The 15,039-nt window shown below is 36.3% G+C and overlaps 1 protein-coding gene across 4 annotated transcripts in view; it reads left to right on the top strand.

Annotated features, from left to right (window-relative positions):
• LRBA (LPS responsive beige-like anchor protein) overlaps positions 1 to 15,039 on the top strand; it is a 410,948-nt gene that overhangs the window by 369,631 nt on the left and 26,278 nt on the right. For 3 of the 4 annotated variants that reach the window (XM_055700881.1, XM_055700879.1, XM_055700878.1), the window contains 4 exons: positions 462 to 654; positions 3,395 to 3,457; positions 6,803 to 6,958; positions 11,503 to 11,670. In XM_055700881.1, the coding sequence (XP_055556856.1) occupies positions 462 to 654; positions 3,395 to 3,457; positions 6,803 to 6,958; positions 11,503 to 11,670 (580 nt within the window). The remainder of the gene's footprint in view (positions 1 to 461; positions 655 to 3,394; positions 3,458 to 6,802; positions 6,959 to 11,502; positions 11,671 to 15,039) is intronic. The other variant, XM_055700880.1, reaches the window with a different exon arrangement.

The following is a 15,039-nucleotide window of genomic DNA, read 5'->3' as shown; positions in this document are numbered from 1 at the left end:
TGCAGTCTGCCAATTTAATGCAACTTGAGACAAGCTCTGGGAGCAGGAATTTCTTTTGCTCACTTTTTTTTTGGTTTTGTTTTTTTTGGGTTTTTTTTCTTTGTCTCCTAGTTTGGCATTGCTTTACTTGACGTACTATCTCTACAGATATGAAGAAGAATTCTTTCGCTAGAGATAGGGGATTAGAAACTTTTAGTTTAATCTGCTGTGATCTGTAGAAAAGTTTGTGTATAGACACCCTGTGTTCAACCAGGCCCTCTAATAGTGTACGTGAAGGTTTTTCTACCTAAAATGTTTGTTTCCACAAGCCTGTCTACTATTACTGCATTTGCTTTTCACTGCAGCTGCTATTGGATCTTGTGTGGTTTAATCCATTCTTCCTTCTTTTGTCCTGTCCTCTTTTCTCCTCCCCATGTTTTCTTTTCCCGTGTATTTGGGTTCTTGTTGTGTGCACTCAACAGTATCTCCTCCTGCAGAGTCCGTTGATGTTCACAGACCAAGCTCAACAGGATGTTATCATGGTTCTGAAGTTCCCATCCAACTCCCCTGTCACTCACGTAGCAGCCAACACCCAGCCTGGTCTGGCCACTCCTGCTGTGATCACAGTTACTGCAAATAGGCTATTTGCTGTAAACAAGTGGCATAATCTTCCTGGTAAGTAAATTAAAGTAAGTAGCCTAAGAAACCACTGCCATCAAGCAGTACTGTTTGTTTCAGAATCTGCTTCAGGACGGTTTTAAATTTGAAGTGTGAAGAGCAAGTCAGTTCATTGACACAGCATGCTCTTCACATGTGGACTTAGTTTGTCTTTAAAAAGGTAATCTGAACCATTGTGTGATAAGATGTGTAGCAGACAAAATGTTTGTAACAGCAATGCATTGCTTTCCAGGCCGTTGGGCACTATGCAAGGCAAAACCAGTATATCACTATTGCATCATGATAAAGTCACACTCTTCCTCTTAGATTTGTTTTTCAGTTAGATGTAAGCCTGAACCATATAATGTCAAATACAAGTTATATAACATGTGGAACTTGCCTGAAATCTTTTCTGCTTTTTCTAGTTGGTTATGAACACACCATATTCTGATATTAAAGCCACTCAATGAGAATTAGAAGACTAAATATATGGAAAGTCTTTATCTTCTGTAACTTAAACATCCCAAAGTTATTAGGTGCTTATGTATTTGTCAATATGAAAGGAAAACCACATATCCATTTGCATAGCAACCAATCTAAAGTAATTTTTGTTTACAAATGTGTTGGAGTTGAGCATATAGTCATTCAGTGTTCGATTCTAATGTTCTCGAATCTTAAAGGCATACATCCTCCTTTTCCTGGCTCTGAGTCTCAGGCCCAAGCCCTGAAAGGTCATTTATTTCAGTGCTGTGCAGTAAATCTGGTCAAAGGCTTTTCAAGAAAGGGAAAAAAGAGCTTCTACTCAAATAACTTAAGTAGAAGATATTTGTACTAGAGTAATACTCACATCACTGAAATTCCTACTAAGAAACCTGGACCCATGGTCCTTAATTAAATTTTGAAAAAAAACCAGGTGACTCCCCATACTTTTTCCTAATTCTTACAAATTACCTCTCAACATTGTACAAGTAGAAACATCTATGTATTATTTCACCCACCCAAGAAATGCTTAAAAAGAAAGGTGGGAAAGAAGCGGGGAAGGGAAACTTATCTAGATAACAAGTTGTGAGCAAGAACTATTCACGGGGCTCTTGACATTTGTTTGAAAGGAGGATGGCAATATCCTCTCATACCTTGGATGTGTGACCTTGGGCATGTAATATTCAACGATTTTAAAAATAGCCTTTGTAGACATACAGCAATCATGAGAAAAGAAGAGGTTCTAAATTGGCAGGAGTTGATTTTGATTTCCTCCTAAGTCTGCTGGTTGATGATCTGTGAGCAGGCAACCAGTTGTTGAGTGTAGTAATCAACTGCTCCGAGTCAAACAAAACGTTCAGATTTTGGTTTTTCCCTCACCTCTGAAAGGGAGGGCAGTAAGCTGTACTTCTGAGTCACTATTTTTTCATTTAGAGACATTCTATGCTTGTCTTGCCTTTACAAAGAGCTCAAGAAAACCTACAGTTTAAAACAAACAAAAGCCAACCAAACAAAACCAAAACCCAACAAAACCCCACCTCAGCCCACCTCTTTGAGAACACGCTAATCAGCTGCAGGCTGTTAATGGAGTGCTGTGTTTTATGGAGTACCATAGCTGGGTATGGTTTCCTGAGACTAGCGTTCACTATTGTTGCCTTCAAATTTTATACCAAAGTGGGATCTGCTAGGATTAGAGGGTAGGTATCATTCCTGCTCCATATCTCCTGCTGTGGGCTTAGCTTTGTCCTTACTAATGAGGCATCATGATAAAAAAGTTAAGTTGACAAGTGACCAGTTGTCACTGATGTGTAATTAAAAATCTTACTCCTGCTTTTGTATAGAGTTTGGTGGCTTTGCTGACATCTAATGGCACTGGTACCCAACAGGGTGCCTGCATTTTGTCACATGGTTTTCATGTTTTATTCTGTTAGTGTTTCATTGCAGCAGAACTTTCACTTCCCAATTATTTGTGAAACCCTTCTATTGATAGTGATTTTTATATTAAGCTATGGATGATAGATAGAAAAACAATAGGTATAAGTATTCAGCCATCATTTTTTGTTCTGCTTCCAAGATTGTCTTGTGGGCTGCCTGGGGGAGGGGTCGGGGGCATGGAGTTTGCTTGCCTGCTTATTTCTTTTCAGCGTGGCTGCGGGGAAAAAAGGTGCACTTTTTTTTTTTTTATCACTGAAGGAAAATTCAGGAGGTAAACATTTTGCTGGTGTGCCAGGTGCCCAGATGATATGTAGGTCAGTAGAATTATATATTGACTTCTATACAAACTTGCAAATAAATGTTTTTTGGTGATGTATGAATCCTTAAATACTGGATGACGGTGAGATTTCCCCGTCTACATCATAAACTGATTTTTTAAAAAAATGTCCTTTGTGCTTCACTTGTTCAAAGCAGTGCTTTAGAAAGTAAAGAGGAAAATAGTATTTGCTACAGTCAGCAGATGGTTGTCACATTTTGTTTTCAGTGCTCTTTACCACTTAATTTTGTTTTGTTGCGACAGGAGAGGTTGCCAGTAAAGCATCTGCTAGAGCTTATGGCTCAGGACCAGAGCTGCTGCTGATGGCATACATTCAGAATAGCACTAATCTAAAATAAATGTTTAATAAGCAGCCTGTGAAAGCACCTGGAATTATTTTTTTTTTAATTCAGTTGATGCAGAACTATCTTGTTAAAATTAAGGATGTACAATTTGGTTTGTAAAAGGTATGTGGCTTAATGTATTAAAAAAATGCAGAGTTTTAAAATCTTCTTTCTTGAATTCCAGCTCATCAAGGTGCTGTACAAGACCAGCCTTACCAGCTGCCAGTGGAAATCGATCCTCTCATAGGTCTGTCACTTCCTTCTCTCTCTGCGATTCATTAAGTTCTGTATGGTGGCCCTGAAGTGTAGATTACGGTTGTTTTTCACTTGCTGGTTGCTGGGAATGGAATTTTCCTGATAAACCATTTGCATGCAAATTGGAATGCAATGAGCTGTGGCTATGCTGGTATTTCATCAACTCCCCCTCGTTGGTTTGCCTAATTTGAACAGGCCTAGGACGCGTGTCAGTGAAAATTAATATGGATGCTGTAATAATGTGTGATTGAGAATGTGCATGAAGTACTGTCAGGATAATATTGGATCTTTTCATCACTCAGACTTGTTGATGAGCAGGAGCGAGGCACGTTATGATGAATTGGTGCACTGGTAATGTGATGGAGCTCCTTTGCTGAAGAAATTTTCATAATAACAGTGGGGTTCTTAACCGCACCGTGTTGTGAAAAATAAAACCATGGTGCCAGGGTTTCATCATTAAAGGAGATCAATCCTTTCTTCATAGACCTGCTGTTCAGGCTGAGGGGATTAATGTGTAATTGTGAAGCAGTTTCAAAGTTGAAATATATTGCCCACTCTTTTAGTATTGAGATATTAGTATTCATTTTTCAAGGGTATTGCGTCTTTTGATCAGCATCACTAGTTAAATTTGTGTATGTTTTTCCTTTTATTAAAAAGGAGTGGAGGAATATCTCTCTTTTATTTAATGACTCAGTGTAATAGAGTCAATTCATGACTTTTTATTATAGAGGTTTATTAGTTATGTAGAGCTGATTTCTCTGTTAGCATGGTTAGAGTTTGGTCACTTCTTTCATTACAGACCCAACTTTGGGGAGTATACTTGGACTGTAATTAAGGAGCCTGTAGCATGGCAAATGAAACCCTAAAGGTGATAAAAAAAAAAAAATAATCAAACAACCCCAAAATACGAACTAGTTGTAGGACAGTTCACAGAAGCAAAGATGACAGGATTTCTACATGCCACACTCTCGGCTTCCCATCGATTCTACTAGTCTTCAAACTTAGCTCTGTTTTTTTCAACTGTCCTTATCAGGATGGTAGTTTAAGTCAAAAAGAAATTAAGTGGCCAGTTATAGAAGCATGGAAAAATCAGAGCAAAAATGAAGTTGCCTGGAAAGGTTGGAATGACAGGTCTGTCAGCCAGTGAGAATTAATTTCAAAACAAGTATTCATATCACAGTAGGGACTGCATTGTACCAGTCTGTAGATACTGTTGCTGTGTAGCCATTTTGCTGGGTAAGCTCAATGATAATTATATCAGGAGCAGTGTGGGCATATTAAACCATTTTATAGAGCTGATAAAAATGTTTTTCCAAAGTTTTAAAATCAATTCCCATCAGAATAATGCAGTACTTATAATTCACAATGAGGAGGACATGCTATAACTCTCCTTTCCTTCATGAAATGGATTTTATCCAAAAAATGTTGGGAGCAGGTAACATATAATCTGCTTTAAAATCTGCTATCAAGTAGGATTTAGAAATATTAATAAACATCACAGCAAAAAAAAACCCAAAATCACATTGGGCCTGTCAGATGATTTTCCTACATATTGTGATGATGAACATTAGGGAGGAAACATGTTTTTTATTTTTGTTTGCAGTTTTCATAATTTTAAAATTATAATTCCATTTTCAGGCTTGCCTTTAGTTTACAAAATACTTGGACTTTTGTTTGGTATAAACACCTTTAAAATTAATATTCATAGTTCTGAAAAATGGTTTAATATTCTCTTCATACAATAGTTCTCAAATCAGCCTTGTGGTTACATTGGACATAGTTTAAAAGGTTAAGGCTTTCTTTGTCACTGTTAAGTAGCATCATTGGGTACAAGCAAGTAATTATGTAGATAATATTAAAGGTTTTTAATTGTGGCTAGACACATTTACCTAGAAATGGCACCTAAGAGGACCACAAAATTACACTTTTACGGTTATAGCAGGAATCTTGTTGCTGTCTTAGTCATAAGGAGGGATTCCTGCTGTCCTAATTTTCCAGTTGCACAGGAAGATGTAAAACAGTAGTGTCTGATATGACATAGATCCTAGACCTCTTTTTGAGGTGAACTTTTTTGAAGGGCTTATCCACACTGAATGTATTGATCTGCATGTTTTTTGGGGGGGTTATTTGCCATTATTTTGTCATACAGAACACTTCACTGTGCATTTATAATGTGTTGTTGTTACTCTTCAAGCAGTCTCAACAGCAGTCAAGGCCCTGTTATGTGTTACCTGCAGAGCAAGTGACAATACCTTGCTAAATTATTTGCTACCCACATGGATAAAACAGTATCAACATTTTAAAGATAACAGAAGCAGAAGTAATTAAGGCTTTGATGCAGAGTAAATGGAATAAACCAAAGGCTTAGGGGATAGCTAGCCTATGAGAATGGAAAGAAGTTAAAGAACAAAGTGTGAAGAAGAGCACAAGACCAGCACAGAGACAGGTCTGGGGGACCACTTGGAATGGAAGTAATGGTGCTCTGAGCTGTTGGCAGACAAATTGAGGCTTACTTGCCTGGAATGGGAGTCAGGTTCTCTTGGGAGCAAAGCATATTAGAAGTTCTTTCTACACTGTAGGATTTTGCTGATAGGGAGACAGACAGACACACAGACACACACAAACATCAATTAATAAGGACAAAATGCGATATGAAAAATGGGTTCATTGATTGATTCATGTCTCTTCTGTGGCTTCACAATGCAAGATTACCTGGGGAAATAGAACAGCAGGTGATCAAATCAGGGTAAATATTATCTCTCAACCCTAAAGGAGATTGTGGAGATAAGCTGCTTAATTTTTGTGCAATGCTCAAAAAAGTGTAAAATAGTAGTGATGTTTACTGCATTTGTTCTTTTTTTAAATTACAAATGCTTGCAATGAAATAAAACTTGTGTACAATTTTGAAATCATAATTCCATTGTCTGCTGCATTTGAGCCACTATATAGCACATATGTATATGTACTGTCTTATAATTACATTCCCTTCATTTGTTTCTTAATGTTTTATTTCCTGTAATAGAAGTAGGGGAGAAGAAAGTGTATTACATTTTTATGTATCATTCCTTTTCGCAATCTTTCATTTATATTTGTCAGCTGCATTTGACTTAAAGAAGTTATTTCTTCTATTTTAGAATATATACTACAAGGAATTAGCATTGTTCCCAGAAGTGTAATGAGTATTTTATAGTAAAAGTAGAAAGAAAATGTCCCTGCCACAAAAAAGAAGTAACAGCAGTGAGAAATAGTTTAGGTGTGAACATAAGTTTCTAAAATGTGCTTTTGTTCTGTGAATGTGGATGCTAAAAATTCTTGATTTGTGTGTCTTTCTGTTCAGCCAGCAATACAGGTATGCACAGAAGGCAAATCACTGACCTTTTAGACCAAAGCATTCAGGTGCATTCCCAGTGTTTTGTCATCACCTCTGATAACCGTTACATCTTGGTTTGTGGCTTCTGGGACAAGAGTTTCCGAGTTTATTCTACTGACTCAGGTAATGTATTTTTAAAATATGGGAATAGCCTAAAAGATTTTTCTGTTCATTGTCAATCTACAGTTCCAAATAAGAAGGAATGGGGAGTGGGGAAAGTGGAGTATGTATTTATTCCCCTATCAATAATATTTGTCAAATCTTTTCTTACCTACTGCTACTGTGTATTGTATGCTATGATCTTTGTTGAATGATGCCAAATGCAAGACAAGGAGCTTTTGTTAGCCATAGCATCACACTTCAAATCTGTATTACAGGCATGCCTGTTCATATACTGTAGTTTCCACAAGAAAATGAGGTTTTGTGAAGCTTTGCATACCAGCACAATTAATTGTTCTTAGAGTGCTTGCTTGAATTTAACTCTGGTTGGTTTTCAGCACCAGAGATTTTTTTTGGAGGAAATACAGGGAAGCACCACAGAATAAGAACAGAAGTGAAGTCTTGAAATCTGGTGAAAGAAGACTTATGAAAGCCTTTGAAAGCTATGCTATAATAGAAAAATTGATTCGGAGCCACTGAATTCTTTCATAAAATATAAACTGATCGATATAATGGGTAGCAGTTAAATTAGTCTGTCAGCTAGCATGTATCCAAAGCTTTGAAATCATGCATGTGTCATGCTAAATAGAAAAGAGTCTTTCAGTGTAAAAGCTACAGGAATTTAAAAGCCATGGAGCCTCAGAAGAAAATAGGTACGATTTTTTTCCGTTTCATTATCTTATAATGGGAATAGCAACCTCACTGCAAGGTACTTCTTTGGGATTAATGACCCAGTGTGGTTAATGTGTGTGTGCCATCAAGCTTTCCAGTAGGTTATTAATCCCTAGGGAATATCCTACATGTTTGTCATCATTTCTTAAATATATTAGTTAATAGTGTTTTTCACACTTGGCAAACCAAAATGTTTAACAAAACAGGATGGTCTTTAATGAAAATCTGTTAAGTCTAGATCTCATGGCATATTTTAGCATATCTGTCATTTTTGCGATTTTAAACCCTTAAGTATAAAGGAGAAGTTCCATTTATTTCATATTGACTGACTGCAATTCATTATAGAGACATCTTGTTAGACCCTTCTTAGTTTAATTTTCTCATTGATGAAAATAAATTTACGTAAAACTGAATTTAAAGTAGATCTTCAGAAAAGTTAGCTAGCATTAATAAATGTTGAGTGTATATTCTTGAGTTATATTAATAGAGAACTAATTCTTTTATGTCGAAGGATGTATTTTACTTTATATATGTGGGAGGAACTTGTATGATTTTGGTAGCTTTGTCCTGTATCAGTCTGAACTACAAATACTTCATTAAGTTATGTCTTCTATGTGTAAGTCAGATACACCAGATATCTCATTACTACCATAGCTAATTATGGTATAAACACAAATACACTTGTCAAAAAAGTTGCAGATTTATGTCTTCCATGTGTCTCCTGTTAGTCAATATAGCAACTCTAGCTCTAGTTTAAATCAAGTGAACTCAATTGTAGTTTATTTTGTTTCAAATTAAAATGAGAATATAGTAGTGAAATACTTACTCTGAAATCAGCAGAGCAGCAAGGAAAAGAGATTATGTGATCAGTAATGCATAATGGCAAGTGATCACAAGTGTTGAATTCAATTATATTTTAGCACTTACACAAAAAAGGAACTTTTTTCTTATTAAATTTGAGGTTTGTTTGGGGTTTTTTAACAGGAAATACTTTTAACATAAATCATGGGTTCTCAGCACAGCTAGTATAGCAGAAGCACAATAAAACCTTCCTCCAGCAGTGGGAATGATTTCTAGACAGCATTTTAGATTCGGTAGTACAGAGACTTGAGTCTTAGTTTTCTTTTAATTATTCGTAGCACAGCTGTCAAATAAAACATTAACTAGAAAATTTGTTCTGTTAAAAGGGGATATCTGAGTGCATATGGTAAAATTCGGTATTAGTGTATAGAGAGGACAACTTACGTTAAAGGAAACAAAAAGTTGAAGAACTCTTATGAGATTAATGATTTTTATTTTTTTTACTAATGTGAAAGAGCAAGTGCTTATTTCTTGTTTTGATGGAATTGATTGAACCTTAGCTGCACAGTGACAAAGTAAAACTAACAAGGCACTGTGACTACACGAACAACTGTCAAAGAAATAGGCTTGAAAAATGTTTGTTTTCTAGAACAGAACCTATAAACAGAATATAATTGAGAGAGAGATGTCTATAACTCAGCGATGTTTATAGCATAAACTTGTGTTCTAAAAGTATAAATCACCTGAGGTAGTTGATTACCTACAGCTATACAACTGAAAAATATATTACATAATTAAGTTATTCTCAAATCTAAACCATGTCATTGACAGCTTGAATTTTCAGGGGAAAACATACACTCGGTAAGATGTTTTTGTATATTGCCAAAATGAGGTTATGTAGTCTGTGAGTGTCACTGCTCCTAGCTGTGAATTTCAGTAACTTTTTCTGACTAAATCTGTTTACTGATCAGCGCCTGAGACAGTTAGGTGACCCTGTGACAAAAATGAAAGCCCTGGTGTGCAGAGGGGACCACTACAGAACACTATTACAGAATCACAGAAATTAGGGAAAGACTCGATGCCTGAGTTACTCTCCTTTCCAGCAGAAGGCAGATCTTCACAGTGAATGTACTTTCCAGGGGTTTGCCCTTTCCAGTCAGAAAAGGCTCATGTGATAGTACTTATTTTCACAATTTCTCTTGGGGGATTATACTTGCCTAATAGCTTTTGTCAGTCTTTTATTTTAAATCTTATGTACAGGTTTACTTTAAATGGCATCATGTTATTCTGTTTTTTACTTCGTGTACTAAAGTAATTAATTCCTTTTTTTTTTTTTCAGCTGTTCATACCTTTCTCTTTTTTTTTTTTTTTTTCTTCCTGGTTTTCTCCACTTTAACGCAATTACCTTTTTTGATCTCCTGTTATAAATCATGCTGTTAACATTATTTTTGTTCTTTCCTCAGAACCACTCCCTTAAATCTTTTGTTAGCGTTAGAGTTATTTAGTGGCTGGATACGAATACAGTGCCTTTGTACTGCACAGGAAGAGGGCTATGAAATATGTCCTACTAGCCATATTATAGGATTGACTAATTTTTAATTCATGCACCAAAATATTTTGCTAAGATGTGCTTAATTTGAGTCCCAATGCTGATTTGTGTTACTACTTGTCACGTTACTAGTTACTATTGTTATATACTCTCCAGAACATTTTATTTCAGATACAGTAATTTTCCATTCCTATTTCTTTTTTGGCCTGTGTTGTTTATCCTTCCAAAGCCATCACTCTTTTCCCCTTCTGTTCTTTCTCATTCTTTATTCAGCCCAAAGCACAAATGGAGGCATGGTCATTTGGGCTGAGGAGTCTGAGGTCACACGTTAAGGGCATCACACTTCCTTGTGTCATTGGATGCAGAATTTAGCCTGGCCCATGTTACCTGAGTGGGCCAAGCAGGCGCGTAAGAAACGTGTGTGTGAATCTTTTGTCCTGTCTCTACAAGATCTGCAAAACCTAGGCTTCAGGAAATCCAGTGAGATGGATTTTAGTATTTCCATTCTCATTTCATAGGATCACGTATGCTGCTGGCAGATCCAGAAGGCAGCAGGACCCATGACATGTTTGCTGTGTAGGAGCCAGCCTCTGGCAGGGTGGTCTGGCAGAGATCTGCTGTGGGTGACCTTACATGTGTTTCCTCTCCCACATGCAAATCCACTATGCGTGACCATCCAAATTTACTTTTTTCTTGAAATAATGTCCTGTTTAGATAAGGTTAAAAGGTAACAGTCATATTAATGTTTATACAGACTCTTGAATGGCACATTTTTAACTGCCTAGGCTTTCCTTTCTCTTTAGCATTGATGTCTCTTATCAGCAGTACAAACGTTTGTTGTATATGCAACAGGTAAGAGTTTTTTCCAGGTCAGTCTTCTGAGGTTTTTTGAACATTACAGAAATTCTTAAAAGGGAAGGATGCTGGTTGAAATAATTGGCAAGTGTTTAAATGGTGATGGAAAAACCTGGGTTCAAGATTTATTTTTTATCTAAATCTCCTCTGTTTAAGAAGATGCCCAAAAGCTGCATGTGCTATATATATTTTAGGCAGCTCTCACACTACTAATTTCTTCAGGGTCTTATATTCTGTATCTTCTGATTCTGTTTCCCACATCATCATCAGAGTTGCATTTTTACTGGTACTTTCTTTGGTAAACTTGCCTTAAAAGAGAATCCCATCATGTTTCCTGTCTGCAAAGGGAATGTAAACATGTAGAATGTAAAAAACCTTCTAGCATGATTGGCCTTTGAATAAAGTGTAATATTTATGGACTGCAAATATTTTTTGCATGGACTGTATGGACTACTGCACTTTTAAATAAGTTTCCACCAAATAAAGAAAAAAAAATAGTACTCTCCACTATAGTTCTTTCTTGAACCTTTTTTTAATAAAGAAAATGTATCTCAAATAATTTAGAATGTATTTAGTTTGCCTTAGAAAAATAAAAGCATAGTTTTAAACCAATCAATTTTATATGCTTCAGGTAAACTGATACAAGTAATATTTGGACACTGGGATGTTGTAACCTGTCTTGCTCGTTCTGAGTCCTATATTGGAGGAAATTGTTACATTCTCTCAGGATCACGTGATGCAACGTTGCTGCTCTGGTACTGGAATGGGAAAACCAATATTATTGGTGATAACCCAAGAGGTAAGCAAAACCAGAAAAACTTGTTTTATAAAGACGTTGTCTAAAAATGGCTTGAGTGAACACTGCATGACAAAATTTTAAGCAACGCTAATGTTAAAGTACAGTATTTCTTTTTTCGTAGTTGTTATCAGTTCTGTTTTAAAGAATTGAGGGCACATTGCTTGCTTAGCAGCATAACTAGAACTAATTTTTAAAGTTATAGGATACTGAACATCACAAACACATTTTTTTTTTTTTTCTTGTCACTCATTCAATTGGGAGAGAGTGGCTCTGGGAGTGAGGGAAGGGGATTATATTTTTATATTGCCTGTTCAATCTGAGTAAATCTTTTTCTCTCAAAATGACACCTTCATTAAATACTTGCATTTGAGTTGTTTAAAACAAAAAAAGACTTTACATTGTTCCAGTGCAGACTGTATTCTATGCAACTGTAATCTTATGCATATAGTTCTTACAGTGGTATGTTAGCTATCAATAGAGTTACACAGACAGTGAATTTTAACTTAGCCTGGGGTCGTTGTGATGAGATGTGTAATGGCCTGAGCAGGACACTTAGGTGAAAGACGGACAGACATGTGGGATGGATTAAAGAAGCAAGTTTAAAACTTCTTTAGTTGAACACTTTGGTAGGGTGCTACATGCCTAATCCTCACTCTCACATACTAGGTATTTTAATTGGTTCCAGTGCAAGCAATAGGGCTCATACAAACTATCAAAGTCAGAGCAAACCCTGCTTCAGCCTAATTCAGTTTTAACCCCTCCCCACCCAAACTCACCTTGCAATTGCCGAAGAATTTAATCTCTTCTGTCTTGCACAATTTCCCAGGAAATCCCAAATCCTTTAACTCATGAAGATTCTCTCTTTTTAACTCATAATTTTATATGGAAAACAATGAAATGCCATGACTGTTTTACCCTGCTGTGCCTGTATTTTGTAACAGGAAAGGTAGAACGTGGTCTTGTTATTATGCCAGTTTCACTCCACACAAAAAATTAATTCCTGATCCTCAGAGCAAAGAAAAAGGCAGACATATAGCTTCAGAAAAAGCCTGAGTGAGCCACTTCACAGGAGTAAGAGGCTTTCAAGACCACTTGTAAGAGCTTACCCATGTGAATAGATGGGGTGCATCATATCCAGAGGTCCCGTTCAGCCAAAAAGAAAATGCCCTAAAGAGAAGGGGTGAGAAGCGGTATATTCTGTCTGACAAATGAATAAGAGTATTTGTTAAGTTTTCTGCCAAACACTTAAGGTCTTCTCTGACCCTGTTTAAATACTAGTAAAAACATACCTGCTGTCTGCAGAGGACAAAATGGACATCTGGAACACAAGAAGTGTTGTTATATCTGGCATATATTGCAATTATAACTGACATACAATTTCATATAATGTAAACAATATCTGACATCTTCTATATTAATTCATTTGGTAAAGTTGTGTGTTCCATACTGTTCTGTTACTCAACTGAAGTTATTTGAATTTGAAAAAAAGAGGTGGTTTAATGAAAATGCGTCCTGTGAACTATTTTGAAGAGGTACAGCTAATTAATATCAGAATGAATATCTGAATTTAACTTGCAAATTATTTGATGTTGACTGTGAAAACTATTCAAAAATTGAACAAGATAGCGAAGCTCAGTTCACACAATTGCAGAATCTTCAGGCTGAGATTGTGAGCAAGCTATCCTCATTATCCTTCCAACAGCATGGTTGAAGAGATGGGAGCTTTTCTGGGATGTGGCTAGCAGAATTTTATGAGTATTTTAAAATAAATGTGGCTTTGGTTAAGGGACAAAATCTCTGTGAATATTTATACATATTTTGCAATCTATCAATTTAAAGAGAAGGTAAACTCTGCGCTGTTTTTGCAGAGTTTGTAAACTTGGAAACTCCAAAAAGTCTGTGAAAGGAACTTAAGAGCTTGACAGTCAAGTGAGCTTGTAAATCCTGAAGAAGAAAACTGCCCTTTTGAGGAGAAAACCCTAAATATTTTACTGGTGTGAAGCAATGAACATTTGTAGGTGTCTCCTTACAGCATTTTCAAGGCCTGCAAGCTCTTGCAGATTCCTAGGCCTGTCCTGAGAAGTTCTCCTTGTTGAGTATTTCCCAGCCAGGGCTTTGTGAACAAGACCTTGCTGCTGTAGTCTCCTTTATGACCTTAACAAATTACATGCTTGGATTTTGTACGTAGTTTCTAACTAGAATAGATAGATTTGGTTATAATCTGTTTACTGTTAAATTTCTAATGTGTTAAAATTTTGCAGTTTTCAAAGTTAATACTAGGCTATTTTAACTACTGTTTAAAATCAAACAATCGCTACCTGGTAAATCTCTTTGTTTGCACTCCTATTAAACTTGTATGTTTTAGGGACATGCAATGGCTCCTATGTTTACTAGTTACCATTATGTAGCTTTTTTTGTGATACAGCGTGCTTGGAAGCCTTTGTTATGAATTGGAATCTCATGGCACTATACATAGGCCTAGACATGTGTATAGTAAAAGACAGTTTCTGCTTCAAAGAGATGGTAATCTGGGGGTTTAATTTTTCCCAGAAATAGCTTTCTATAGGCATCTCTGTTCAGTCAAATTTTTTTTTAAAGGCAAATAAAAAGAGCTGTTTCTGCTTAGTTCTGATTTTGTCAGAAATGGAAAGCACCAGCAGACTTGTTGGGTTTTGAGCCCTGTTACTGCAACTGTAACTTCCATTCATTTGTGGGATGCTAGATATTTAACTTGTCTGATATCTTTTTGTATTTGAGGCTTAGGATTTTTTACCTCAAAGTATAGTTTATTCATGCTTCCCATGAGCACTGTTCATTGGAATTTTAGATACTCTCAGAGTTGGTATTTCTTTCCTATTTTTTCTCTATTTATTTTTCTCTAATTTCCATCTTAAAATGACTTCACAGCAACATGCATCCAATGGCACTGTACCAAATCATGGTACCAGAGTAGTTTCAACAATAACAATGTAAAACAGAAGCATTTCTTTCCTCCTTTCATAGTACTGTTGCCTCTGATACACATCAGTCAGCAGCCTAGTATGATCAAGCTACCCTAAATTCTACCCCATTGGGCACCCACTGCTCCACCAGGTACTTTTTATTTAGGTCCCTTTATCTGGTTTCGTTACTTTAGGAAGCACTGAGCTCTTGATCTCTGGCTGCATATATTCATGTTTTAGAATGGTACTTAACTCAAGCTGACAAGCCAGGTGGGCTATGGCATACATGATAAATGTTTTGTTTGATATTCTTTATCAAGGACAATTTTCTGGCCAACTGGACCGTATGGAAAAATTCTTTACGTTTTTGGTTTAACATAAGAAATATGTTACTGAAATATTCATTATTGACATTCTTTAATTTTTA

Source organism: Falco cherrug, chromosome 1 (assembly GCF_023634085.1).
Source record: "Falco cherrug isolate bFalChe1 chromosome 1, bFalChe1.pri, whole genome shotgun sequence".
Lineage (NCBI taxonomy): Eukaryota > Metazoa > Chordata > Aves > Falconiformes > Falconidae > Falco > Falco cherrug.
The sequence above is the reverse complement of the archived record's forward strand: the minus strand, read 5'-3'. Positions and strand labels throughout refer to the sequence as shown.